Source organism: Phalacrocorax aristotelis, chromosome 3 (genome assembly GCF_949628215.1).
Source record: "Phalacrocorax aristotelis chromosome 3, bGulAri2.1, whole genome shotgun sequence".
In the NCBI taxonomy this organism is placed as follows: domain Eukaryota; kingdom Metazoa; phylum Chordata; class Aves; order Suliformes; family Phalacrocoracidae; genus Phalacrocorax; species Phalacrocorax aristotelis.
This window is the reverse complement of record NC_134278.1, coordinates 15945952-15971401: the sequence shown is the minus strand read 5'-3', so window position 1 is coordinate 15971401 and position 25450 is coordinate 15945952. Positions and strand designations below refer to the sequence as shown.

At 37.8% G+C, this 25450-nt stretch overlaps 1 protein-coding gene across 6 annotated transcripts in view; it reads left to right on the top strand.

Moving 5' to 3' along the window:
* LPIN1 (lipin 1) overlaps nt 1-25450 on the top strand; it is an 83572-nt gene that overhangs the window by 54232 nt on the left and 3890 nt on the right. For 4 of the 6 annotated variants that reach the window (XM_075086789.1, XM_075086788.1, XM_075086791.1 and 1 more), the window contains 13 exons: nt 590-899; nt 2406-2499; nt 3835-4022; nt 5169-5262; nt 6612-6681; nt 9533-9625; nt 10940-11016; nt 13040-13184; nt 14749-14897; nt 16516-16602; nt 19491-19643; nt 21453-21567; nt 24864-24967. In XM_075086789.1, the coding sequence (XP_074942890.1) occupies nt 590-899; nt 2406-2499; nt 3835-4022; nt 5169-5262; nt 6612-6681; nt 9533-9625; nt 10940-11016; nt 13040-13184; nt 14749-14897; nt 16516-16602; nt 19491-19643; nt 21453-21567; nt 24864-24967 (1679 nt within the window). Of the gene's footprint in view, nt 1-589; nt 900-2405; nt 2500-3834; nt 4023-5168; nt 5263-6611; nt 6682-9532; nt 9626-10939; nt 11017-13039; nt 13185-14748; nt 14898-16515; nt 16603-18529; nt 18620-19089; nt 19282-19490; nt 19644-21452; nt 21568-24863; nt 24968-25450 lie in introns of those variants that run through there. The other 2 variants (XR_012659493.1, XM_075086792.1) reach the window with 2 other exon arrangements.

Here is a 25450-nt window from a genome sequence, read left to right as displayed (position 1 = left end):
TGTAAGAGTTTGTTTGCTATGACTTGAAGATTATAGCAGTTATACAGCTGCTGCTGTAGGAGTTCAGCTCCCCTCTGTGAGAACACCTCCTGCCCCACACTCAGATTATCCAGAATTGTTCCTATAAAGTGATTTAAAATCTAAATCTGGCGTATAGATGAATGATAGCATACCTGTGTCCTGGTCCCTGAGAGCGTCCTGATTGTGTAAGGACTCCAGTTTGTGCTTCTCATGTTTGTTGGGGTTACCTTCTGAAGAAAAGCTAGGATTTCTGCAGGAAGGGAGGAGAGTGGGGTGGGAGCTCTGACATGCTCCCAGGCAGGTGAGTGGGAAATGACTGTAGAGCACGTTGCAGAACAAACCTTTCCTGGCTTCAAGGTACAGATTAATTTTGCACAAGCAAATGCACTGCAGAGAGTTCTTTTGTGCACTGTAGTCTCCACCTCAGTTAGTGGTGGCTTTCTGCTGTGGTTGGTTACCTTGAGAATCTGATCTCACTGGAAGTGAACAGGACAGGTTAAACTCTGGCTGATGCATTTTTTTAAAGAGCTTTTCTTTATAGCAATCTGTTTGTTTTTTTTTTTCACAGGTCAGTTCTCCGCTCAAAGCAAAGGAGCCCAGTGTGGTAGATGTAAATCCTTCTGAAAGCACTCACTTTCGGGTCATCCAAAGTTCTCCTGTAGAGGAATTTAACACTGTGTCTCCTCTGCCTGCCCTTGGAGAAGCAGATGCAGCAATTGCTGCTGAAAGAGAGCCCTTACCAGCTGAGACAAATAAACCAGAGATAGAGTCTCCAGGAGCAGCTGTGCCACCATTGCCTGCCAATGAAGAAATAAAACAAGCTGCAGCTTGCTCAGCCCAACAAGCTGGCAAGACAGATTCTCCTTCCAGAAAGAAAGGTAAAGCTGTTGATTCTGCACTTTTATATGTGTGATTTTGTCTTTAAATTCCATGGTGATAAAGCACCTCATTGTCATATAAATTAATCTGTGCCCTGAAGGCACTTTCAGATATGGAAAGAAATAAGCTTTGGAAAGAAACTTCAAAATCTGAGCTGTGCAGCAGGCTGTTCACAGGAGCTGTGTAGTAAGACAGAAGATGCTCCTTGGTCTCGGATTTTTGGCAGCTCTGTGCATGTGAGCAAGACTGCAATACTTGCTCAAAATTCATCCATATTTGACAGATTTAGAGATTTCACTTTCTGGTGCAAGCACACTTCAGATCTGCTGGTTCACCTGCTCCGACTACTTTCTGAGTTGTTATGTGTTGCTGGTAATTGTGGAACATCTCTGCTCTTTTGCACAAACAACAGATTTGCCATAAAATAAGGTGCTTTTGTTTCACATGAGCAATTTCAGTTCTGAGTGGTACATGTCCTATCCTGAATTTGTGAAATATAACTGCATCTGCTGTTCTGCTTCTTAATTTCTGGGGTCTATATCCATTGCATTTTATAAGTGTTACAATCTTCACATGAAATTTGTTTGCTTACAAATTTTATATTTTAGAGCTCTGATTATTCTATAATTACGTAAGTCCTATAGAAGCCTAGTTTGTGCAGCTGCTTTTTAATCAGTAAACGTAAAAGTTTCTTAGCCACTTCCCCATGCATTCCACTGTCTTTGAAGACCAAAAATGAGAAGATACTCTCCTTGCTATTCAGCCTTTACATAACTTTTTTTTCTGATAGCTTTTCTGATGTTTGATGTTGGAAATTGGGACAGTGAGAAGTCGTGGATTTTAGAATGAATTCCATATTAGGTTTTGGCTTACACTGGCTACTTGCCTAGATGTACCAGCAATGTACAGTGTACACTGTACAGATGTACAGTGGTGACTCTGTGTTGGTACTAGCGAAAGACCGAGGAGGGTTGTCTTGTCCCCTGCAATGGTGCATGTGCACACACAGCACATCAGTTGTATGTGCTGAACAGTGAGATGCCTCCATAACAAGCCAGTTATAGTGTATTAGTGGCAATAGTGTAGTCTGTGTTATTTTACTTCTGCAAGGGGGATAGAAGATTAGTTCTTTGAGATTAAATGCTCTGATTGCCTTACTGTGATAATAGGTATGTGCAAGTACTCAGAAAATTTTTCTTCTGCAGTTTTCCTGCAGTGACCACTGGCTTCTAGTTCCAAGTGGTTTTATTTGGGATAGGGAGGCTTCAGCATATCTCAAAACTAGCCCTCTGCTGTCCCATTTTGTGTATTTAAAGTCTGAAAAATATATGTGAGCAACTTGTCTTGAAACTTTTGGTAGTACCAATTTATAAAAATACAGTTTGCAAACTTTTATAAAGTGTCTGGTTTATCAATCTTAAAATGAATAGTTAAACACTAATAACAGTTCTGCCCTGTTGCTCAGAAATGCTCATTAACAGGCTTATTTGTGCCATCCATTACAGACAAACGAAGCCGGCATCTTGGTGCTGATGGTGTCTATTTAGATGACCTCACTGACATGGATCCAGAAGTTGCTGCACTTTATTTCCCCAAGAAGTATAAGTCCTTTGCTTATATTTTTACTATTTAAAGAGCTCTTGTCACCTTCCAGATATAGATCAAACTCTTAATTGCCAACCAGATAAGACCTCTTTTTCAGGGTCCAAGCAGAGGTGAAGGCAGAAGGAAAATAAAACTCTGTAGAGAGGAATATTAGAGCTTTTGGAAGGCTCTGTATTTGGGCCTGAGACGTGTGCTTGAAACTGACTTCCTATTTTGGTCAATTAAGCATCATATGTTGATTGTTATGTAATGTACACTGGTGTTTGTGAGTGTTGCTCACATGCCCTGGGAGAGCAGTTGACCTTAGGATATATTTATCTCCATGTCCTTGCTTATTACCATGAAGAACATATCTTACTGTTAACAGTATTAGCACAAAAGTATTGCTGTAATGCTGTTCTACCATGGGTGATCACCTATAAATATGGATGTTAGAAAACAACTTTTGGAAGGCGCATGACCGATCTATTTATGAAAATATTGCACCCTAAATGTACAATTTCCAACTTGTTCTGATCTTTATTAGAGCCTCTTATAACGTTTATAGCCCTCTTTCCACATCATACTCTAGTCATTTGACTAAAGTCATTGAGCAACAACTAAAGTAGCTTGCATATTTTATTTTTCTTTCTTGCTTGCTTAAACTCAGCTTTTGTAATTTTAGCATTTCCATAAAACTGAAAAAGATTAGTAATACGGAGATTGAAAGGAATTTTCAATAGATTGGGAAAATTCCTTTCTCAAATGCATTCATATAAATCTGGAACAGAAAGCAGAGTTTAAGCCTGCAATTTGTAATAACATTCTCATCTGTACACAGATTTTAAAGTGGGTATAATGATTTATTGCCTCTTAAAATTTTAATCCTAGTAGTGTATATGTAGAGTATTTTATTTATATATACATGACAAACACACAAACATACACATCCTTTTTTTTGGGTTTAGCTATGAATTTATAGAATTAATATAATAAATGAATATGTTTGTTCTTGTTCCTGTGTGGGAATAGTTCTACTGATATAAGCCCTGCTTATAGTAATGTTATCTTGTCTACTAAGATTGTACAGTTTATTGTCTTGTCTTTCCTATCTCTTATAAATAAGTGAACCTATAATTATACATGCCTAGTTTAGGTAAGTAAGTAGAAGCAATCTAATATTTGAGGGTACATGAGGCCTGTACTACTTTGTTTAAAACTTCAGGCAAATTTTGTCTTTTCTCTTCTTTTCTTTCCCTAAGCGTTTGCCAGATGTAAACTGGGCTTGTTGAAGGGAGCAAATCTCGGAATGAATGCATGAAGGCTGAATTTATGATTTTTCTTTTCCAGTGGGGATAATGTCCAAAGCAAGAACACGAACGACACGGGGCCACGGTCTGCCAGCCAGTCCCCACAGTCTGTCGGGAGCTCAGGTGTTGACAGTGGAGTTGAAAGCACCTCGGATGGAATTCGAGATTTGCCCTCCATTGCCATTTCTCTCTGTGGAGGCCTTACTGACAACAAAGAAATAACCAAAGGTACAGAATGACTTTCTGAATTATGTGTTAGCCAAGTTTTAGCATCCTGGACTGATGAAGCAGTGCCCTCCTGTGGCTGTACTCAAGAACGTGTTGAGAAGATAAATACTGCTTGTAATGGTGTTTCCTAGAATTTTTCATATTTAAAATAGTAGATTTACATAGGACTTATGATTTTTAACACACTTAAATAATCCACTATGTACTACATTTTTTGGAAGTATTTTATTGGTATTTTTATTTCCTGATAGTACTATATTTTGTATTACAATAGTGTTAATGGTACTTCTGCCACTTGGTACAGTATATAGCTAGGAAATTCACAGCTGTTGCATGTCAGGAATGAAAAAGGTGGTCTGTAAATGGGGACACTAGGAGGGGGAATTGGAAACTTTAACCTGAGTTCCTGCTCTACCTCCAATTTCTTGTGTGACTTTTTAGATAAAACATTTACATTACAAATGCTCTGTGCCTTAAACTTCCAGCTGCCTAACGTGAAGATAAATGTGTTAAGAGTTGCACTTTATGCAGAATTATGGCATCATAAAATCATGAGCCTGATGCTACACTGATTGCTGTTCAGAAGCTAGTTATGAAAACATTTCAGATATACGGTGATTTACTGGAGTTGTGTTGTTACCTGAATCACTTGCGAGTTACATAGATTTTGTGAAAGGAGTCACAGCCAGTGGAAGGGGTGTTTGTTCTTAGACATTTTCAGTTTGCTGTAGGCCTTACAAGTGATCGTTAAGTTTCTGGCTGCGGGTTTACATGTATGTTGAGCCCATCAGTTCCTGCTCTTAACTTGGACAGAGGATCAGTGAAAGGCATGATAAAGTGCTTCCTTGCTTTGTTTAGAAGCCTCATTTTCCTCCCTCACAGTTCCATCCCTGAGCTTTCGCTTAGCTTGTATTTTGAACAGGAAAGACACCCAGCAGCTAACAAATAAACCCTCAGCATCTTCTGAGATTGAGAGTCTCTGAACATCTTTCTTCCATATTACTACTCATCTCAGCACCCTAGTCATGAAGGGCTGAGCCTGAATGTGAAACCTACGTGTCTGAGATGCAAAAACGTTTTAGGGTGGTCCCACCTGAAGCATCTATAAATGCTTGCTTTACAAATGTAATTTTTTCTCCCCCACAGAAGAATTCTTAGAGCACGCAGTAACATATCAGCAGTTTGTGGACAATCCTGCTATTATTGACGACCCTAACCTTGTGGTTAAGATTGGAAATAAGTAAGTATATTTCAGGAGAAAAATGTTTTACTGTTGTAACAAATATAGTTCTGTAGCACTTCAGTGCATTAGATCAGTTTAACTGTAGCTGAAAAATAGGTTTTGAATGTTCGTAGCTTTGATTAATCCAGAAAGAATCAACCCTCTAGTGAATTCAGGCTCTTCTAGTTACCTTTCCTCCTTTAAATTGAAAGTAAAGAGCAGTTTCAGGTGACCTGTTCCAGCTAACTGACACAATCTGAATTTCAAGAAGCTATTATTAAATGCTAATAGTGTTCACACTCAAGTAAAAATGAAATAGGACGTGAACTTGCTAAGGCTTGCCCTGAGCCAGTTTGAATAATTAATATTTACAGGGCTATGGCAGTCTGCTTGCAAGCACTCTGTACCCAGCAGTTTGTCTGTATATGCTGAATATTTTGCTAATATGCCTCTATGGAGGCATTGCTTTTCAAGACTTGTCAGACTTCACCCACCAAATATGAGACTTCTGCAAGGCTAAGACATTATTTCGTACATTTATATTGCTGGCAGCAGCGCAGCACTATGGTCTGTGCCAGATGCAGCTTTTTGGAGGATGTTTTAACTTGAGAGCTCCTTGCACCTGGCATACAGTGTTATGGAGTAGAGATCATGGCACTATGCTGCACCTAGAGGTTAGGCTACCTTTAGTCATAGACATTGCGCATACAAATCCAGCATGTCATTTGTATCGCATACATTATGGTCTCATACCTGACCCTCTCTGTGGTCTGAGGTGAGTCACTTATTGCTTCCCTGTTGTAGGTCTCTGAATTTGATGGTAATGTTAACCTGCCTATTGATATGTTGGGAAGAGAGGAGTACTTAGGATTTTAGTGTCATATTCTTTGGATGTCATGTGAGCTTCAGCTTCCCTAGGCAGATGGATGATAATACTGTATTTGTCCTACTGTCTGTAACAAGAGTTAACCCATGTTCAGCGCATAATAGCAAAAGCTTGACATCCTGCAGACTACAGCCCCTAACTTTTATGTAGTTCTTTGGTGGAAAAACAGTGAAAACAGTTTGTAAAAAAATGTAGCTCATACTGTGATAATGAGGTATAGTAAGGACATGAGTAATGTATGACAAATACCCATTCTACTTAAGGACCAGCTTCTCTTGCATACCTTGAAAAGTATATGCTGTAAATACCTGTGAACATACTGTGGAATAAGGTGGATTTGCTATTACTGGTGCAGGCCAGAGTTTGACCTGTGCTAAAGAGGCTTCATGGCTTTAACCTGCCAGATGATAAATACCAAGTAGATTATGAATTGGAATATTGGGATTACTAAATGCAGTAATCGTCTCTCTTGCGTGCCCAGGTACTACAACTGGACAACAGCTGGTCCCCTTCTGCTGGCAATGCAGGCATTCCAGAAACCTTTGCCAAAGGTGAGATTGAACATGAAGGTTCAAAGGAGGAGGTGTGACATTCTGCTATTTATTAAGGCAGGGAAGAGGGTGGTTGTACAAGAGAACCTGCCCATCAATAATATCTATCCACACATAACCATTCGTCTAGCTTAATCTAAGGGCTGAATAAACAGGACTAAATTTGGTCTGTGAGTAGTGTTTATTTGGTAGGCTAAGATCATTACAAATATTTTGAAGAAGGAAAAATTCTTCTATCCTTCATTAATGTGGATTGTAAACATAAATTATATTGACCCATGTGAGTGCTTGCTGTAGCTGAATACTTGGTGACTGCTTTCTATTTTATCTGTATACAGTATATATTATCAAATAAAAATAAAGGCCAGGAATTTTAGCGCAGTGAATAAGCTTTAACTACTAGATAAGGAAGGCCTGTAGCTTGCTGGTTTTCTGCTTCTTGTTTGGTTGTTCATGACCAGTGCAGGTAGGTAGCGGCAGATAGCTACAACTATGTGACAGCTATATATGTCGGCTTATATTAAATGTGTTGATGAACTTAGTCCAGTTCCATGTGACCCAGTGCTGCATAGATGCTCAGGACAGAAATACACACTACTGTAAAGTTATATAAAGAAGTAGTATCAGCATTGGCACTATTTTGCATCCTGGTTAATACATTTTCGAACCTAAACTTTCCTTCTGCCATTTGCAGCACTTCACATGACTTGAATTAATGTGGATTAAACCCAATGCTGTCTCTATTGCCATGAACGAGGAATAAAAATGTCTTCAAAGCCCAGAATACTCTCTACCACTGTGTTTTCTTAGTAGCACACTGCCTACGTATGCAGTCATGCATACTGCACTGTAGCATCCTACAGTGTAAAGTAAATTGATCCTAAAAGTTCCAAACACCTGGTAAACCTGGCTTGAATTTCAAGGATGGCACAGAGCCAGATGTTTTGTGCTTTACTGCAAACATTCTAGTACTTATCAAAGGTGGGATTCATCCCATGGAACTCAAATGCCTACAGAAGGTGTATAGTTATCCTACTCTGTATTTGTCGGGCATTGCACAGAGTGATTCAGACCTCAGTAGGTGCCTGTTTGTTCATCAGTGGCGATAAAGGTAATGCAAGGTAACTGCATTTTTAATTAAACACTTTGATACCTCAGCCAGATGTTTTAGGCCTTTCCTAGGATGGGTAAATGGAAATAAGTGGTATGAAATATTTTTGCTGTTAAGGGAAGTGGCAATTCTTTCAACAGCGTTGTGGTTATGCCATTATTCATACAGGTTTTCAGTTAAGAAGAGTCTTCTATGAGTGTGAAATCCAGTGTGTTAATTTCTTTAAATGGTTAACTTACATTCTGAATGCTGATAACTTTCTAGACAGTGCAATTTTACTTTTGTGGAAAAGCCAGTATATATATTGGGAACAGTCTGCATGATTGGGAAGGTTTACTTGGCTGAACTGTACCTACCTCTGAATCTAAAATTAGTCATTTATTCTACCAGTCCTCCTGCTGGCTTTCTTAATGACTTTTTAATTAGTTTTGATTTGCTGTAATAATGGTACCAAGGAATTGAAATACTAAGATACTTTATCAAAACAGGCTTTATGAAGTGTTTGAAAACTGGAGTTTTTGCAAAAAAATCAGTCATGTTCTGCAAAATATACTTAACCACATGTCTAATTGTAAGCATGTAAATGGCCTCACTAAAAGTCAGTAGGATGTCTGCTTGATGTTGTCCGTGTGTTTGAGAGGCTCCTTGAATTGTAACCATTGTTCTCAACAGTGGCGTTCCATTCTCAGTAGCTCCATCTGCTCCTTGGTTTTCTTATTTTTGTTTAAAAAGTTCTCAACTTACTTGCTCAACTTTATTTCTCTGTCCTTTCTTTCTTTTCTTATATGCTTTAGATAGTGTAGTGAAGAGAACCTATGGAAAACTGAGCAAAGGGATGCATTCTCCCATACATTAGCTGAATTCAGCCCTCTCTCTTAACTGCTAAGAGCTTGTGGGATCACTGATTACTTTTTTAAAATCACTAATAAATGTCACAGTTTTATTTGGGTGACTTTGTTTGCAGTGGGGCTGTTGTCTCAGAAAGCCAGTGGCTAAGCTATTCTAGGGCATACCAAACACTGTGGCAATCTTTTACAGTAATATTTTGCTCTTTTGTCTTTTGGCGTGCTATCTTGAGTGAAAGAATTCAGCTCTCCTTGTTACCATGCATAAGGCTCCAGTAATTACGGATATTGAAAGAAACTTTACTGAGGTCTAGTATATATAACCAATGAAAAGTAGCCAGGGTTTAAAAAAAAAACAGTTTTAACATTGTCAGTCAAATTCATAACATCATACTAAACTCGTAAAAGCTAGTAACTTCTTTGCTTTTTTTTCCAAGCTGGTGATTAAATATTAACTTTGTAGTTATTTTTAAATGAGAATAACCATCTTGCATGTCGGTTTGTTACTGTTTTGCATGAGAGCTCCTTCAGGAAGGGATATTTTTCTTTTTTCTAATACAATTTGCATGAAGTAACTTCAACTTAAAGCCTGTAGGTCCTCCATTCTAGACATTATACTAATATCTATTTATGCTTTTTTTTTCTTCTTTGATTTTTATCTCTTTTTCATTTTCCTTTTAAAAATACCATAAGTATTCATGCTTAAGTTACTTCAGAGCAGCTCTGGATACCATTAGATTTTGCTTTAGTAGAATTTATGGTCCACAGACAGTATGTTTACTTTTATTCTATTTATTATCAGTTAAAATTGTGTGTTTGGTACTTTCTTTCATTTACATATGTCAGGTTGTCCTTTGTTTTGGGTTTTTTTTATGTTACCATCCATTTATCACAGGCCACTGTGGAATCTATAATGAGGGACAAGATGCCCAAAAAAGGTGGAAGGTGGTGGTTTTCGTGGCGAGGGAGGAACAGCACTATTAAAGAGGTAAGTTCAAGAAGCAAGCGGGGTTTCTTTCTGGGTGCGGTGGGAAGGCTGGATACCTCCATATTCATCCCTCAGAACTCTGCTTCTGAGAGTAACTCAGAAAATCAGACCCTGCCTGAAACATTTGCCTGCAGTGTTTTGGTTCTGCACGTATTCTCATTACACAAACCTGAGGCAGTATTATTTGACAGATGAAATTTGTGTTTGGGAGCCTAGAATCAAAGAGCTGTGCCGCTAATATGATGTTTTCATGCAGATTACTTACCTTTCTGCAGCTTTCTTTTGATAGTCGAAGAACAGACATATTTGAGTAGCATGAGCTCTAAAATTCAGCAAAACCTAAAATGGAAAACTGCCTATATATTAGTTTTAAAGTTTTTTTTTTTTCTGAGCATTAAAAGTTTGTGGTAACAGTCTTAGCCGTGGATGAACATTAAAGAACAGTGGAAAAAGCAAAACTTTATATGAAATATTGATCTTCTGCCTAGACATATGTAATCTTTAAAGTTGGCTACTAAAACCTCTTCATATTAATGTATACTACTGAAGCATTAGTACTTGAGGGGAGAAAATGACTTCTAATACAGTTTTATGGTTGTGCCTCTATCGAACTTTTTTAGCTTTGCATGAAATTGGACTGATCTGTGGGTATGGACGTAGGAGCATGAAGTTTTTACAGTTTCCTGAAGTTTTTAGAATTTCTCTCTGAGTGAAAGTATTTGGTTATCTCTTGAGCTCTGGCAGCTATAAATGTGTAAGGGGAGCTGTTATTGTTGTTTGTGAGTCTCAAAATCATTCACTATTTAAAAATCTTCTGGGATGACATTGATAGAACTTAGCATCTACTCAAGGTAAAAGCAGTTTGGGAGGTTCTATTGGATTAAAGATTTTAATGATTCTATGAAAGGTAATTGCATTCTTTTTTTTTTTTCCTTTTCCTCTTTCTCCAGAGTCGTATGTTGCTTTTTCAGGTGAAATCCAGATATTTGAGGTGCTTAAACTGAGTAGTTATGGGATTTATCCCAGAACTTCAACAGTAGTAGATGTGAAATACGATATTTTGGTACTTCTTCGATGCAAAACTAAATCTTAATAATTCTTCTGAGGTTTATATTTGTGACACTTACTTCTTTGTTCAGCCTTTATTCTTTAAGAAAACCATGAAGTTTTCCTTTGCTTGTAGGCAAAGTAAACAAACATGCTATTGATTTTTACCAAGTCTGTACAAGACAGAATTTGGTTTTCAAATATTTTTCAAAAAACGCTATTTGCCCAACAGGAGATGCAGAGCTTCTCATATTTGTATTTTTACAGGAAACAAAGCCAGAGCAAGGTATGAGTGGGAGTGAACTTACAGGAGAAGACTCTTCACAGATGAGCATGGCAAACAGGTACCTCAAAAATGATCTGTACCTGAAATGAGCAGGAGTTACCATTTAAAAATGAAAGCAAGCTGCCTCTTATATTTGAACAAAGAAATACTGCACCAGTGAAATATACTAAATTTGTTATTCATTGCACCAAAGAAGTGTAGATAGGAAGGCTCTACCCATGGTAGGCTTGCAGACCCTGAGTGTGTGCTCTGGCATTTCTGTGGTTTGGCTGGCAGTTCCATGACAGCCCCTTGAAAACAAACAAGAATTGGAGCAGTTCTCCAAAGCTGTATGTGTCTCTAAAATTTTCAGGGGAACCTCATAGATGACCCTATGCTGTTGTCAGATCCCAGTTGCTAAAATTTCAGATCTACTTATATTTCTGGCCTGACAACGTAATTTGTTCCTGCAGATTTTGGGAAGTTTAGGGGCCTAAGACTTCCCCAAGGTTTTTTTCCACAGTCAATAGTCATGGTTTTGTATTACTTCTTTCAGGAATTGCAGAAATCTCTTCCTTCTCATGCTCCAAACTAATCATATCGTATGGCCAGAGTATCTCAGGAGGGTTCCATAACATGAGCCTTAACTTCCTTTTGGGGGGTTGAGTTAGCCAGAGACAGCTCTCCTACCTTGCCCCTTTCTATGTACATACAGATCTTACTGTAAAGACTGTCCATGTGCTGTCTGCACTTAGAGCTGAAAAGGACCAGAATCACATACACTTTTGCTCATTAAGTTCCAGGATCACATTTATGAAACAAAAAGGCATTAGCTGTCAGGCTTTCTGGAGGCCAGCAGTTGCAGTCCAGGAGAATGTGCTGGAAGGAGAATTCCTTGTTATGTATGAGACCAGCTGTTATCTCAGTTGTGCCTCTGAGTTTGAGAGCCACAGAATACATGGAAAGGCTGATTTTCTGTTTAAAGATGACGAGTGACATTTGGGTCTGTTGTTTCTTACATGGTTGTTTAAAGATAAGCTTTAAAGTGGGATTAAGACTTCAAGCAGATTAGATTCTGTAATTGGTGTTCTTTGTTTAAATTTTAACTGACCTTAGAAATCTGTCATTAAGAATTTATTGCTTGCAAGCAGAATGCGACAAGTGGGATGTTGAGTAAAGCTTTTGAGATCCAGTATTACAAAGAATAAGAGAGGCTTTTAAATATTGCTAGTCATGACATACAGTACCTTGATATTGGGTCAAGACTTCCTAACATCAAACAATATCCAGGTGTGATTGAAATAAGAGCCCAAATGCTGCTGAGATTTGTAGGATCTGGAAGGATATTTTACCTTCCACCTAAGGTGATAGATTTGTTTACTGTTAGGAAAACTTCTTCTCTCTGAAGAAAAATATCCTTGATTAATTTCTGAAAAAAAAAAATGGTTGTAGCAGAAAAAAAAAAGAAATTACCCTGATGAGTGTTTAAACAAGATTGTGTAAAGGAGCTCAGGTTTTATGACTTTTCATTGTCGTGTCCTGAGTGGAGTAATCCTGGAAATCATGGAGAATAATAATCCACTGATCTAAATTTGCTCATTGAAAGAAATGGTGGAGTTACTTTCTATAATAAAATGTCCACCACCTGGATTTTTTTATTAATTGATAAATTCTTCAGGGGAGGGGGGAAAGCAGGGGAAAGCAAGCCAGCATAACAAACTCCTTTTTCTTCATCCTAGCACTGAGGAATTTTTGTAGTTACAGTATCTAATGTTTTGGGGTTTTTTTACCACTTTGAGATTTTTGAGACAGTATGGCATATTCCATTTACATCCACTAAATTTAAGTAATGAAAACTAGCTTATAGGCAAGTGAATGGCTAGAACAGTCCAAGTATGACTAATGGGGAACGTGTGTGAATGAAAACTCAGCACTTCATTGATATACTTAAACCCATGATGTGAATGAGCTCCTGTGAGGCAGTACTTAGGAGCAGAGAATCAATTACTTACTTGGTGACTCATTGTTAATGCATTTTTAATGGATACTGCGATGCGTTTACTGACATGTTAGCATCATTTTCTGTGTATGCAATGCTCCAGAATAAAAGATGAATCTTCTTCAAGCGACGAAGACCCTAGAGCTGCCAAACAAAACCTCGGGTCGTTACAAACCAACTCAAATCATCTCCCATTATTGTCTGGAATCAGTTACAAAAAAACACTTCGACTCACTTCTGACCAGCTTGTGAGTTAATTTTACATCCTTGTCCTGAAACATCATTTCTAATACAACATGAACAATACTGTTATTCAGGCTTGCAAAGCTTAATTAGCTGTTATGTCTTGCATTTAAATCTCTCTTATTATATTTTCAGAAAAAATATTTTCCCTTCTCTTTTCAGTGTTAAGCATGAATGTTGTACCTTGCAGAAAGTGCTGGGGTTCAGAGATTGGGAGGCATGGGATCCCATTTAGAAAAATATCAAAATTAAATCCCAAAGTATGTATTTGTCACCTGAATAAGTGTACTGGAACAATATCCTTTTTGTATTATGTATAATGTGTATATGTCAACCCACAGGCTGCTCTTCCCACCCCACCCATCCTCTCCTTTCTTTTTCCCTCGTTCACAGGCAGGCAGTTGCATTTTGCATAAATATGATTTTCTATTAGTAACTTTTGAAAGAGCTGCTTCAGAGGCCAAGCTATTAATTTCTTGGGAGCCAATTCTCTTCTCTGTGGCAGAGTGTTTTGACTAATGGTGACAAAACTGTTACAGTTTTGTGTTTTGCACATTCTAATTTGATCTGGAAAAATGGGCTAATTTAGGGAAATACTTTTTTGTTGTTTTTATCTACAGCCAATTAGTTTTCTGAAGGAAACCCACACAAGGCATGCGATGTTAAACAGTCCATCGCTCACTGCCTAAATAGTTTCTAAGAAATGTAGAGTTTTTCCCAAGAGACAGATGGCCTGTGTTGGTAACTTTTTCTGACAAACAGAAAGTAAGGGTTCCACAAATACACTGATATTTTTCAGATTCAGAAACCTCACAGAAATTAGCTGAAGCTAAAACTACTTTTAGATTGGTTTCTTGATGAAACAGTGGGTTAGACTCATCAGTTACCCATCAGTTGTTCTGCACTCCCACCTCCCTTTCACTTCCTAACTAATTGAAAAATTGCAGTAGAATGTAACTAAGAAAAAGAGACACTTAAAGTATTAAACTCCTGCAGGTTTTGTGAAAATGAATGGTTAGGTCCACAAATAGAATCAAATCAGTAGTTTTGCGTCCATCGTGTTGCTAAGTGACACAGGAGGCAGTGGGAGGGAAGGGCAGGGAAGTGGGAGAGTTGAGGAAATTTGGTGGAGACTGAAGGGTAACAGGGCATGTGGTATGCAAGACAGGTTATTATAGGAAAGAGATGTAATACCATAGAACACAAATCCCCATATAAACGCTCTCAGAGTTCATGGAACTACTTGTTACCCACATTTCTCTCTGCATATGTATCTATATCTCAGAATGGAAAACCTCCATAGATAGTCCTTATTCCATAATTTTGTTTATGTTTTTTTATATCCCTGATTGTGAAACAGAATTTTGTTTGTTTGTTTTTGTTCTGCTCTATAAATCAATGCCTAAAGTACACAACACAGGGCAAACCTCTGCTATAGTTTAGACAATAGCTCTGCTGAAAGCAATAGGATTCAGTGTGACCAAGGCAATGACCATCTGTGGCTTTGTTTGCGCTGTGGCCATTTCACATGCTCAGTTTGTTGATTATCTCGCTGATAATGTCTTGCAGAAAAGCTTAAAGCTCAAGAATGGCCCCAATGATGTGACCTTTAGTGTTACAACGCAGTACCAAGGCACTTGCCGCTGTGAAGGCACCATTTACTTATGGAATTGGGATGATAAAGTTGTTATTTCTGACATTGATGGAACAATCACACGGTGAGTTCATGAGCAGGGAGAGGCTTTATCTGCAAGGACAAGCTGTCCTTGGGACTAAAGGAAAAAGTAATTAACAGGAAATTTTGAGTCACAGAATCATTATATTCTAGTGTTGGGGTGTGTGTGTGTTTTGGCTTGGTCTCTTTTTATTATTAATTTGGCTTTCAATCAATGCAAGAATCATTAGCTGAATTATTAATTTTCATAAAGACACATGCCATATGTGCCCATTTTGTCACCTATTGGTGTTTCACGATAAAGTTAACAGTAGTATTGGAGGACCTTCTCCAAATCATAACCTTTTTGCTGCATCACACTTATGAAGTACACTGGCCACATTAAAAAGAAGAAACACATTAATTATGTTTTAAAAGGCATTACTGGGACATTCCAGTGAGAGGCATTATTATTTCGAAGACAAGACTCTGAAATCAACGTCAGAAATTAGAATTTGATGGAAAGTTTTGGTTAGTACTTTAGGTAAAAGCCAGAAATTTGGAGTGACCAAAATGATTGACTCAGTGATTTTTTATTTATTTATTTATTTTAACACTGGGGACAGCAGTTGTGTGTGGAACAGGGAAACACATATAAAAACATAAACATTTCCTTTTAGCCTTTTAAAATAAAATGCTTAGATTTGTTTCAAAATCAATTTCTTCAAAATCAAACAGCTATATCTAATTAGAAAAAAGAATAAGGAAAATAATTTCCAAGAGCAATCTGGGGTGAATTAAAATACTTAATTTAAACTCAAACTCTTTTCTTCCTTGTTAATTTATCCATTGTAGGGCAAATTTTTTTTAGGTTCCAGCATAAATTAATATTACCCCCTCACCCCTTTGTTTTCTTAAGCTTCAATAAAGTGAATGGGATCTATTTTTCTCTATGCTGGTGAGCTGAGAGAGTTAGTGAATCACTTCACCTTATAATATCATTGCAAACCCATCCTAAGCCACTGCTCAACGTTTTTTCTCTAACTTACAAGATATTCAGGGAGTGGATTCCTTGCTTAGTCAAGTGAGGTGGTGCTTTGTTTCTAGACATTGTTATTTGTAGACATTGTTATAGTGTAAATAATTTTCTCTATGTAAAGCAGGAAATACACTGAAAACAGTGTGTGTGTTTCATAATACTTTATGTGTGACCAACTGCCGGCTTTACTTGGAGAAGTTGATTTTAAGTAAGCTAGAATGTCACTTGTCATGCTTGTAATTTCCCATAAACTTCCCTTATGGGTAGCTATGGTTTGTTTAGAAAATATTTAATGTAAATCTCAAAGTATGCCTAGAACTGGCTGGCCTACTACCCAGGTGTGATGGATAGCCTGTATGCTGTAACTTCCATGTTACCTTATGGGTCACGAGCTTACCTGTGAAGACAAGTCCTGTGGCACAAGAGTAATTAAAACAACGTGGCCAAGGATGGGCCTGTCAGTCTATCTCAAAAGAAAAGGGAATAAAATAATCCTCTTCTGATCACAATAAGTACCTTAGACAACCTGATTTTCTGTTGCTGTCAGCCAAATAAGTTAGTGGGTTTTGTATTAGCCCCATCTGGTGTTATAAGTATTGGGGTTTTTTTTTCAGTTCATTTATACTGTTTTTCCTTTATTCAGGTCAGATACTTTAGGTCATATTTTGCCAACTCTTGGCAAAGACTGGACGCACCAAGGGATTGCAAAGTTGTACCATAAAGTGAGCCAGTGAGTATTCAGTAAATCTGTTCATGCATCTGTGACTTGTCTGTGTTTGTTCATTTGCACAGAAAAATTAAAATTTCGCTAGGCTTCTCATAACCTATAAGGGTGACAATTTTATTAATATCTCGTCACTTCAGTGATGCTTACACAGTGTATAATCATACACATGTATGTGTACACATGTACACATCTGCTGTATGATATCGAGCAACACCTGCTTTGTGATGTTAGAAACAAAAGCCCCCGAGCAGTTAAGTAGTGATTGCCCTTCCAGGTAGCTACAGCTATGTCCAAAAACTCTAGTAGTTTGAATGAGCTGTGCAATGGCGACAAGCTGAACTTTTTTGCAAACTGGGAGTTGCAGCAGCATTAATTTGTAAGATGCTAACATGCTTTCCCTGAGATCCTGCAGAGATTGGGACTGTTTAGCCTAGGGTCGTCACTGTAGGTGGAGTTCTTCCTGCCAAACTTGATTTACCGGAGTCATGCAGGGATGAGATCTAAAACACTTGGGATGAATCTGTTTGGGGGAGTTCCCTCTCTTTCCAGTGAGTAGAAAGCGAGTTTAGTGAAACAGCTTAGAGTTGAACTGTCTAAACATTAGGCTTCCAGTCAAGCAAGATAAAGATCACCCTTAAAGCACATCACGATGTTTTATCTTGATTAGAAACAGACCCATTTCAGACGCTCACTACTAATATTGTTGTTGCTCTATTTGTTAAATAAATAATGAGTTACAAAGACATTGTTGATGATATTTCCTACAGATTATACAATTTATTTTGTTATTTCTGTATGTAAATATATGCTGTTCTATTATTAAATTGCAAAGTTAGGAAGGATCAATCTTAAAATATTTTTGTGTCATTGGTTAATTTTGAGAGTATGTGATAAGTAAACATTGCTTAAAGTGCAATTTAAAGGCATTGAAGTCAGTAAGGCATTGAAGTGAAGAGCCTGAGGAACTGGCTTTTGCCTGGCAACAGCAGTGTGAACTGCTGTATTGTAGCTCAGTAGTTGATCTGCACTGGTGCCTGTTGGTCCACAGTAATAAATACCTTCTGTGCCTCTGTGGGTGGAAGAACTTGGTTTTGTCATGTTTGCTTGTGGCTTGTACTCTCTGTGTAATCCATGGAGAAGGCCAGGCATCTTCAAAAAGTAGCTCAGTATACCTGGGATCTAATGCTGTTTTGAAAAAACTGGCTTTTTTCTGTTAGCTATTGAAGAAATATTGGGCAACAGTAGATCAGCTGTGCTTTAGGTCAGTTAGTGACATTAACAGGGAGAATATCCTGGTATGACCTAGAACTATATACTCCAGAAAACTGGGGTTATTTCCACTGATGAATATGAACAGTGGAAAAACAGACTATACCAACTCACATAGGTGATGCATGGGAATGCTTCTAGGTGAGCAAGGCTAATGCAAGAGAGCTGTTGGTTCTATTTTGCAATGTAGTCAAGCTATTGTGTACACCGAAGAATCAAAGACTGAGAGTATGGTGAGTTTTGTGATTAGCAATTGAGAGAAAAAAGGAAATGAGAAAAATTAAGTGATGTCTGAATGGGATCAGATTAAGTATCTGATATATTCTGATGTTATGCATTCAGATTTTAACTTTTACAAGGAGGACTGCTTATAGCTGTCTCCTCAGTTTGATATTTCTGCTTTATGCAAAAAATAAATTTGGTGTTCTTTTATTACATTAAATTCAGCTCTTCTTATATATTCAAATTACCATAAATGTTTGAAGAGCCTCTGGTACACATCACAACTGCCCTTTTACTTAATCTGATTTGTTCTGTGTACTGGGGTTATGCTAAGGTTTGTTTATTGCTTTTTGTTTCAAATGGATGATGAATTATAAATAATAGATGACAGAATCCAAATTATGCCAGAGACATTTGTCTGTGCTTTTATTCCGTATAGACATACGTGATCACAGAGAAGACAGGACAGCTTCGGAATTCACATGCTGAGCAGAATTTAGTTCTGTGTATAACCTCTGCATTACATTCGGTGAAAATATTCATTAACTTTTTAAATTGCAGTTGTAATTTCTGTGCCTGCCAGCATTGTCAATTGTTAGGGCTTTGGCGATCACAAACATGGGGGGGAAAATAGATTTGAATCATGTTGTTTTCCAAATTGCTGAGTTAATTATGTAGGGGCTAGATATTACAGCTGAACACCATATAAATGTTCAATAGTTAGATTTAATGACCATGCATGCACTGAATACTGGATTTCTTTATTTTATGAACAATAACTTCTTTATAGGACTTGCAAAGTAAATTGTTATTGAGTTAACATCACTGGACTCCGTTCTGTCATGAACAGAACCAAGGGTAACCTGTGGCTCCTGCCAAAACTTCTATTTCAGTGTCAAATCAAAGATTACTTCTCATGCGGTGTGTTGAAGTTCAAATTTGCTCTGACTTGAAGGAATATGTTACTGCTGCACATAGACTAGTCTTTTTTTTTTGCAGGAGCCCAAGAGACAGGATTACAACATTGTTAATACAGCAAAGGCTAATACACCATTACAAGACAGGTGTTTTCCTCTTAGCAGATGCCATTTCAGTTAATTCTAAGAGTATTTCTATCCACCACTGCAGAGTGGAACCAACCACAAGAAGTCACAAGCCATGAGAAGACCAGAGATAAATGAGCCCTCTTAGGTATAAATCGCTAACTACAGTGGAGCTAGACAGATTTTAATTATACAAGTTTCTGGCATAAATGTGTTTATCCCTTTTAAATAAGTCTAGGTTAAACATAAGTCTAAAAGTTATAATTTGGTCTATGTAAAACTAAGCCCACAAATTTATTAATGTCAAAATATCTCCTTTATCTTTACAGTAATTTCTTCATTTATTTATGTTCACAGAAATGGATATAAATTTTTATATTGTTCGGCACGTGCTATTGGAATGGCAGACATGACAAGAGGATACTTGCACTGGGTCAATGAGCGAGGAACTGTGCTCCCACAAGGGCCAGTGTTGCTGAGTCCCAGTAGCTTATTCTCAGCTTTTCACAGGTATCGCAATGTCGCTTTTATATTCTCAGCTTTTTGTTTGGGAGTGTTTGAAATCATTCATAATGTTTTTTTTTTTTTCTTACATATTGGTGCAAAACTTAATTAAGAAGGAGTTTTGTTAGAGAGAGACCAAAAACCAAAAGCTAGTCATGTTGCTTAGTTAATCTCTTGGACAGGCCTCAGTATAAATCTGTGTTTGCTGCTTGCCAGTAGGTACTGCCTGTTGACTTCTTGTGTTTAACATGGTGTGTTAATATTTAGCTATGGGAAAAATGTTCATATATTAATAACAATCACTCTTGTCTTGACTTGTAAGGTGTTCCGATTGCCATAAATATTTTTATGGAAGAATATTACTTGGTGGGTTTTGAAGAAATTCATGTAAAAAAAGAAACTAATTATACTCCTGACTGCACTGTGGTATTCTGTGTGGACAATGTTGTTCTTTCTAGATGTTGAACTGTAATAAGTGAATAATAATAGCACGGATTATGAATATCGTACCTTCTTCCTAATTCAGTGAAGCATGCCAAATGATTACTGAAAATATTTTAAGCTGTTAAAAGCTGCTGTGACAGGATATATTTCACTAGAATTTTTAATGGAAGGTTGTTCAAATGTTCTCCTGATTGAGTGACATGCTACAGGCTGTCTTACTGGTTGTGTTCTAAATATAAGAGACTGTGGAGGTAGTACAGTGCACTTAGCCTGATTAAATAATAAATGTGCAGTGAAAGGGTAGTTACTGTTATCTTACGTTGCTCATATGTAGAAATATATTTACAGTGATACTCTCTTCGGTAGCTTGTTTAGACTAAAGAATGCCCATCTTTCTGTATACACTATTATAACTGCTGTGATATGTGGGCAATAAATGACTTCATTGTTTTCCATAGATTTAATTATTGTGGTTTTGATGGCTCTGAGATCAGGTGTATGCAAGACTGAAGAAAGATGGTTTTATTCCTCTTCTGCACATTCTCAAACTTTGATTTATACATGGAGCTGCTGTTCTGAAGGACAGTATTACTCCTGTGAAGCTTCTGTACTATTCAAATCTTCCTTGACATATGTGTTGGCGCTAGGATGTGGGATCCTGAGGTTCTCGGGTGCTTTTGTGTCATACTGGCGTCCTCCTATGTTATGGGAACTCCAGCTCTGCCACCTGTTCTGCCTCCTTGCCAAGAGAAGCTGTTGGGAAAGGGCTTTTGCCCAGAGATGAGAACTCCTCTGTTTATTAATGAATTCTGTGTTCTGTAAGGAGCAACTGAAGAGAAACAGCTGATTCCTTTATTTCTTAACCTCTGCTGCTTAGCAGTGATGGGGGACCCTGACTGTAGAAGTATCTCAACAGGCTGAGGTGCTTCTAGCACAGATGGTAGTTGCAATCTTTTTTTTTTTTTTTTTAAAGAAAAAAGGAGCTATACACAGTGAAGGCTAATATAATCTATAAATCATTCTGCAGTTCTCAGGAAGCAGTTTACTTGAAGACAATTTATGTCTCTTAAGTCTTTATTTAGCAGCTACTCCCTGTAATCAACCCTCTTTGCTCAGTACCATCTTTACAACATAGGTTTCAGTAGAAGTTCCCTTGTTTCAGGGGATTTATTTACTGTGTCCATTATGTAAGCTTGGGAATGAGATTTTTTTTCTTCATGGGCACTGTGATTTCCAAATGAAGATTAACTGGGGAAATATGGGGGCTCTATAGGAGTATCCAGCCAGGTGAAAATGTTGAATAAAGAAAATAAAATGGTTTGTACTGTATTTCACGTGTACTTATTCAGCCTCCCTTTTTTATCATTTCAGGGAGGTGATAGAAAAGAAGCCAGAAAAATTCAAAGTTCAATGTTTGACGGATATAAAAAATTTGTTTTATCCTAACACAGAACCCTTTTATGCTGCTTTTGGAAACAGACCTGCTGTAAGTAATAGCTGAATTTATTTCTATTGCAGAGAACAGAAACCTTGCTGTTGATTCATGGTTCTGTTCCATTGGAACCTAGAAACTTTAAATGGGAGTTAAGAATATTTTTATTAGGCCCTGTACAAAGGAAAACATAAAGGTTCTTCCACAAGGATCTTGCAGTGTCGGGTGCAGACAAAGATGGAAGATCAGCAAAATAACTATGTTCTCTCTGCATAAGTTAGCATAACAGCAAATGCCGGTTGAAATACTAACTAAAGAAACCCTTAAGCTTGTGTGAAAACTCTGATCTCATTTTACTCTACACAGATACAGTGTCAGTGAGATACTCGTGGACAAATAGAAAATTTATTGGATGAATATTGGTGGAACGTACTCTTCAAACTCTAAGTACATTCAAAAGAACTTGGATGTCCACTGAAATCAAAAGGTTCTACTGTGCATGGAATTGATAAGTTGTTTGGCACAGAGAGGGGAAGACAGATCTCTGACTCTTTTTGAAGGCTGTATAATTGGGCAATAGGCTTTTCTTGCTCCTGTCCTAGCCCAAAGAATACTTTTATGCATCCAGAAAAGGAAACAGCCTCACGGACTAGGGCAAAGCCAGTGACACTGGCATGTGATTATCCCTCCTTTTAAACTGTTAATGTGATCCAAAAGACTGTTTTGGCACAGGCAGCTAGCAGTCTTCCAGGCAATTTCTGAATATGATTGCTGTGTTAGCCTGGGACATGGAGCCTTCCCAATGGGCATCTGATACAGCTTAGTGGGGAGGGGAATGGTGTGTGTGGAGAGGTTGGTTTGGTTTTTTTTTTTGAGGGGAGTTGTATAGAGAGTTTAATAATTCTGACACAATACGAAGAGACTTCCAAGTCTGAGAATGGGTACTCACACTGTTTAGTTTACTAGTGTAGATAACGTTGCAGGTGCCGCTGAAATCTTTGAAAGCATCCTGCTCTCAGAAGGGTATGTAAAGAAGATCTGCTTCAGATGTTTATAGTTTCACTGGGCACCTAAACTTAGATGCTAGCTCAGTTGGGCCCCTTATTTATGCCCAGGAGCCCCACAGAGCATTTGGTACTTCCTCCAGCTCTATATTGTCAGGTACTATTTACTGTAGAAACTGATGTGTAGTATAGTAATGTGTAACAAGTAACCTGGTAACACTAGTGTGGGGTCTATGGCTAAGGACCATTGGCATGCAGCTTGGGTGTATGGAAGCTAAACCCACTTAATTGTATGCCTGTACCCTGGCCATGCCATTCGGTCTTCAGAGAATGGTCCTTCACCCTTTGTATTTCCTCATATGACTACCAAGAGAGCACTTCAGTTGGTTACCTTTCTTTAGTTGGTGGAGAGGAATGGGACGTGTCTGGAGAGTAAGCCAGGTGTTAGGTTACTGGCTCCACGAGACCTAAAGACTTCTCACTGAAGCGCCTGAGGACCGTGGATCCCCCAGCCCTAGCTGCTCAGTGCTGTAAGAGCTGAGATATGTTCACTAGCAGAAACATTGATAGCTCGGGGAAATTATCAGTAGAAATGTGGACACTGGCCATTGCCAGCGTGCACGTGAACATTCAGAGACTGGGCTGTTTAGATGCCTAAATGTTGGACAGAGGTGCCTGGCAAGGTAATTTTGGCACTAAAACCATGGATGTTGTAGCTACATTTGAGAGGATTCAGTGTGCCTTTCTGATGGGACTTTGTTTCTACGTTTGTCTTGTATTTTTGTTAGGGTTGCTGACACTGACAAGCAGCAACTTTTTTAGTTTCCTCTTTTAGCAAATTACATTTAAAAAAACATGTCAGAGAGGACAGGAGGTCCTCACTGTCCAATTGCTATATTGTTATATCATACACAACTTAATTTCCATTATCAAGATACCTTTATACATATGGTTCTGAAATAACTTTTTAGATACTTTTGTGGTTCTGTGTTATGGATGATGTCTACCTCGAGTTCTGCTTTTTTTTTTTGACTGTCAGGGTAATGAAATAAAATCATTATTTTCATGCATACTTCAGTAAAATTTCAAGTAAAGCAGTAAGTTAAAGTTTCTAAAAGAATTACTGCTAACTCACTCCTCTGGTTGTTGTTGGAGTGCAGTCTTCAGGTGAAATGTGCTACTGGCTTTGTGAAGATCAAGTTCATAGCTTTCTTAATTTTCTGCACTGCTTTTTTTGTGGTTGGTTGGTTTGTTTGTTTGTTTTGTGTTTTGTTCTCCCCACCCACCCGCAGAATAAGCTTAGAGAAATTTCAGTACTCATGGATTTTACAGGTGTAGATAGTGCATGGACTGCCAGGATGCTGAATTCTTGAAGTGACTGCTGTTCACATTTGTTCAGTTACTTAATATTTTTGGAACAGCCTCTACAGTATAGAGATAAAAATAATCTTTATATTTTCATTAACATTCCAGTCTTTCACCACCTCAGCTTTTCAAACCATATCCAATGATTTATATTAGTAAAATGGAAGCTTGTTTTTGCTCTGGTCTTCTGGGAGTTATTTTCGTCTTAGCTTTTGCTAAGCTTTTCTTAAGAAAAATCAAAACTTATTCATTGCTTTCCTTAATTTGAATTTCTTAGAAGACATTCTTAGTACTTTCTTCTAATTGTACTTCCCAGAGTTGCGTCTGCATTACCTTCTGGGGCTCACTGCTGCTATTTTGACATATATTCCTTGCTTTCCCTTCTTTCTCCCTTGCTGTGATATGGAGTCAATATATGGGTACAGCACAAATCCAAATCAGGAGCCAAGAGGTGTTTCCAGGGGTTTTAATGTAGACACGGTAGTTCTGACATCCTTTTGTGACCTTGTCCTTGCAAACTAATCACTGTTTTACACGTCAGTTATGTTATATCCTCTGTACATTGTTGCGGGACACTTGGTACAATGCACTCAGGAAATGAAATATTCTCTGGAAGAAATGCTGAAGTGTAAGTACTTTTATACCAAATACCATTAGTTTTTTATTAAATGTTATTTCTGTGTCAAGAGAAGTTACTGAAAAAAAAACCTGAACATGGTTTTGATCAATAGTTTAAACTGAAGCGGCAAACTCCTTACCTAGCTCCAAATTGTCTGTTTCATGAGCATTTTGTTAGATTGGCCTCGTTTGTAACATACTAGAGAATTTCAGGTACACATTAACTAGTTAAATTTCCTACCAATGCTGTGCAAATGTGTTGTTCTGTGCAATATATTCCAGCAAGAATAAACATTATTGTGAAAAGGCAGATCATGATTTTTTTTTTTTTTTGTACCTTCTTTTTTTCTCTCTTCTCTTTAGGATGTTTATTCATACAAACAGGTGGGAGTTTCTTTAAACAGGATATTTACAGTTAACCCCAAAGGAGAACTTATACAAGAGCATGCAAAGACAAGCATCTCATCGTAAGTAATTTCTTATCCCTAACACCTGATAGACTGAATTAATTTGCTGTTCTAATTTATGACTCAGGTTGCCCAAAGATGCATTTCATTCCTTAAAAGATTTCAAACAAAACATAAAGACTTTCCACTTTCCTTCAGTTAAACTGACAAAAAGGAATTAATTGTTTAGTATTTTGTTTAATATATTACGTGAATAAAGTAGATGGAAAGACATTGTCAGTGTACCATTTAGTCAGCATAAAAATGAAATGGGCTAGTTTCCTGAAGCCATCTGCCTTTTCATAGCCTTTTTCAAAATTTCCCCTTCCTGGAGCTCCTATCTAAAAGAGCCAGACAACAAAACCTGAACACAGGGCTGAGGGCTTCCAGCAAGATGTTTAGGGACTGTAGCATCTTAACACTGAATGGGCATGGCCTTTTGTAATGTTAAGAGTGTCCTTGATTGAAGGGGAGCCATATGCGTATGAAATGTGAACAGTCAGT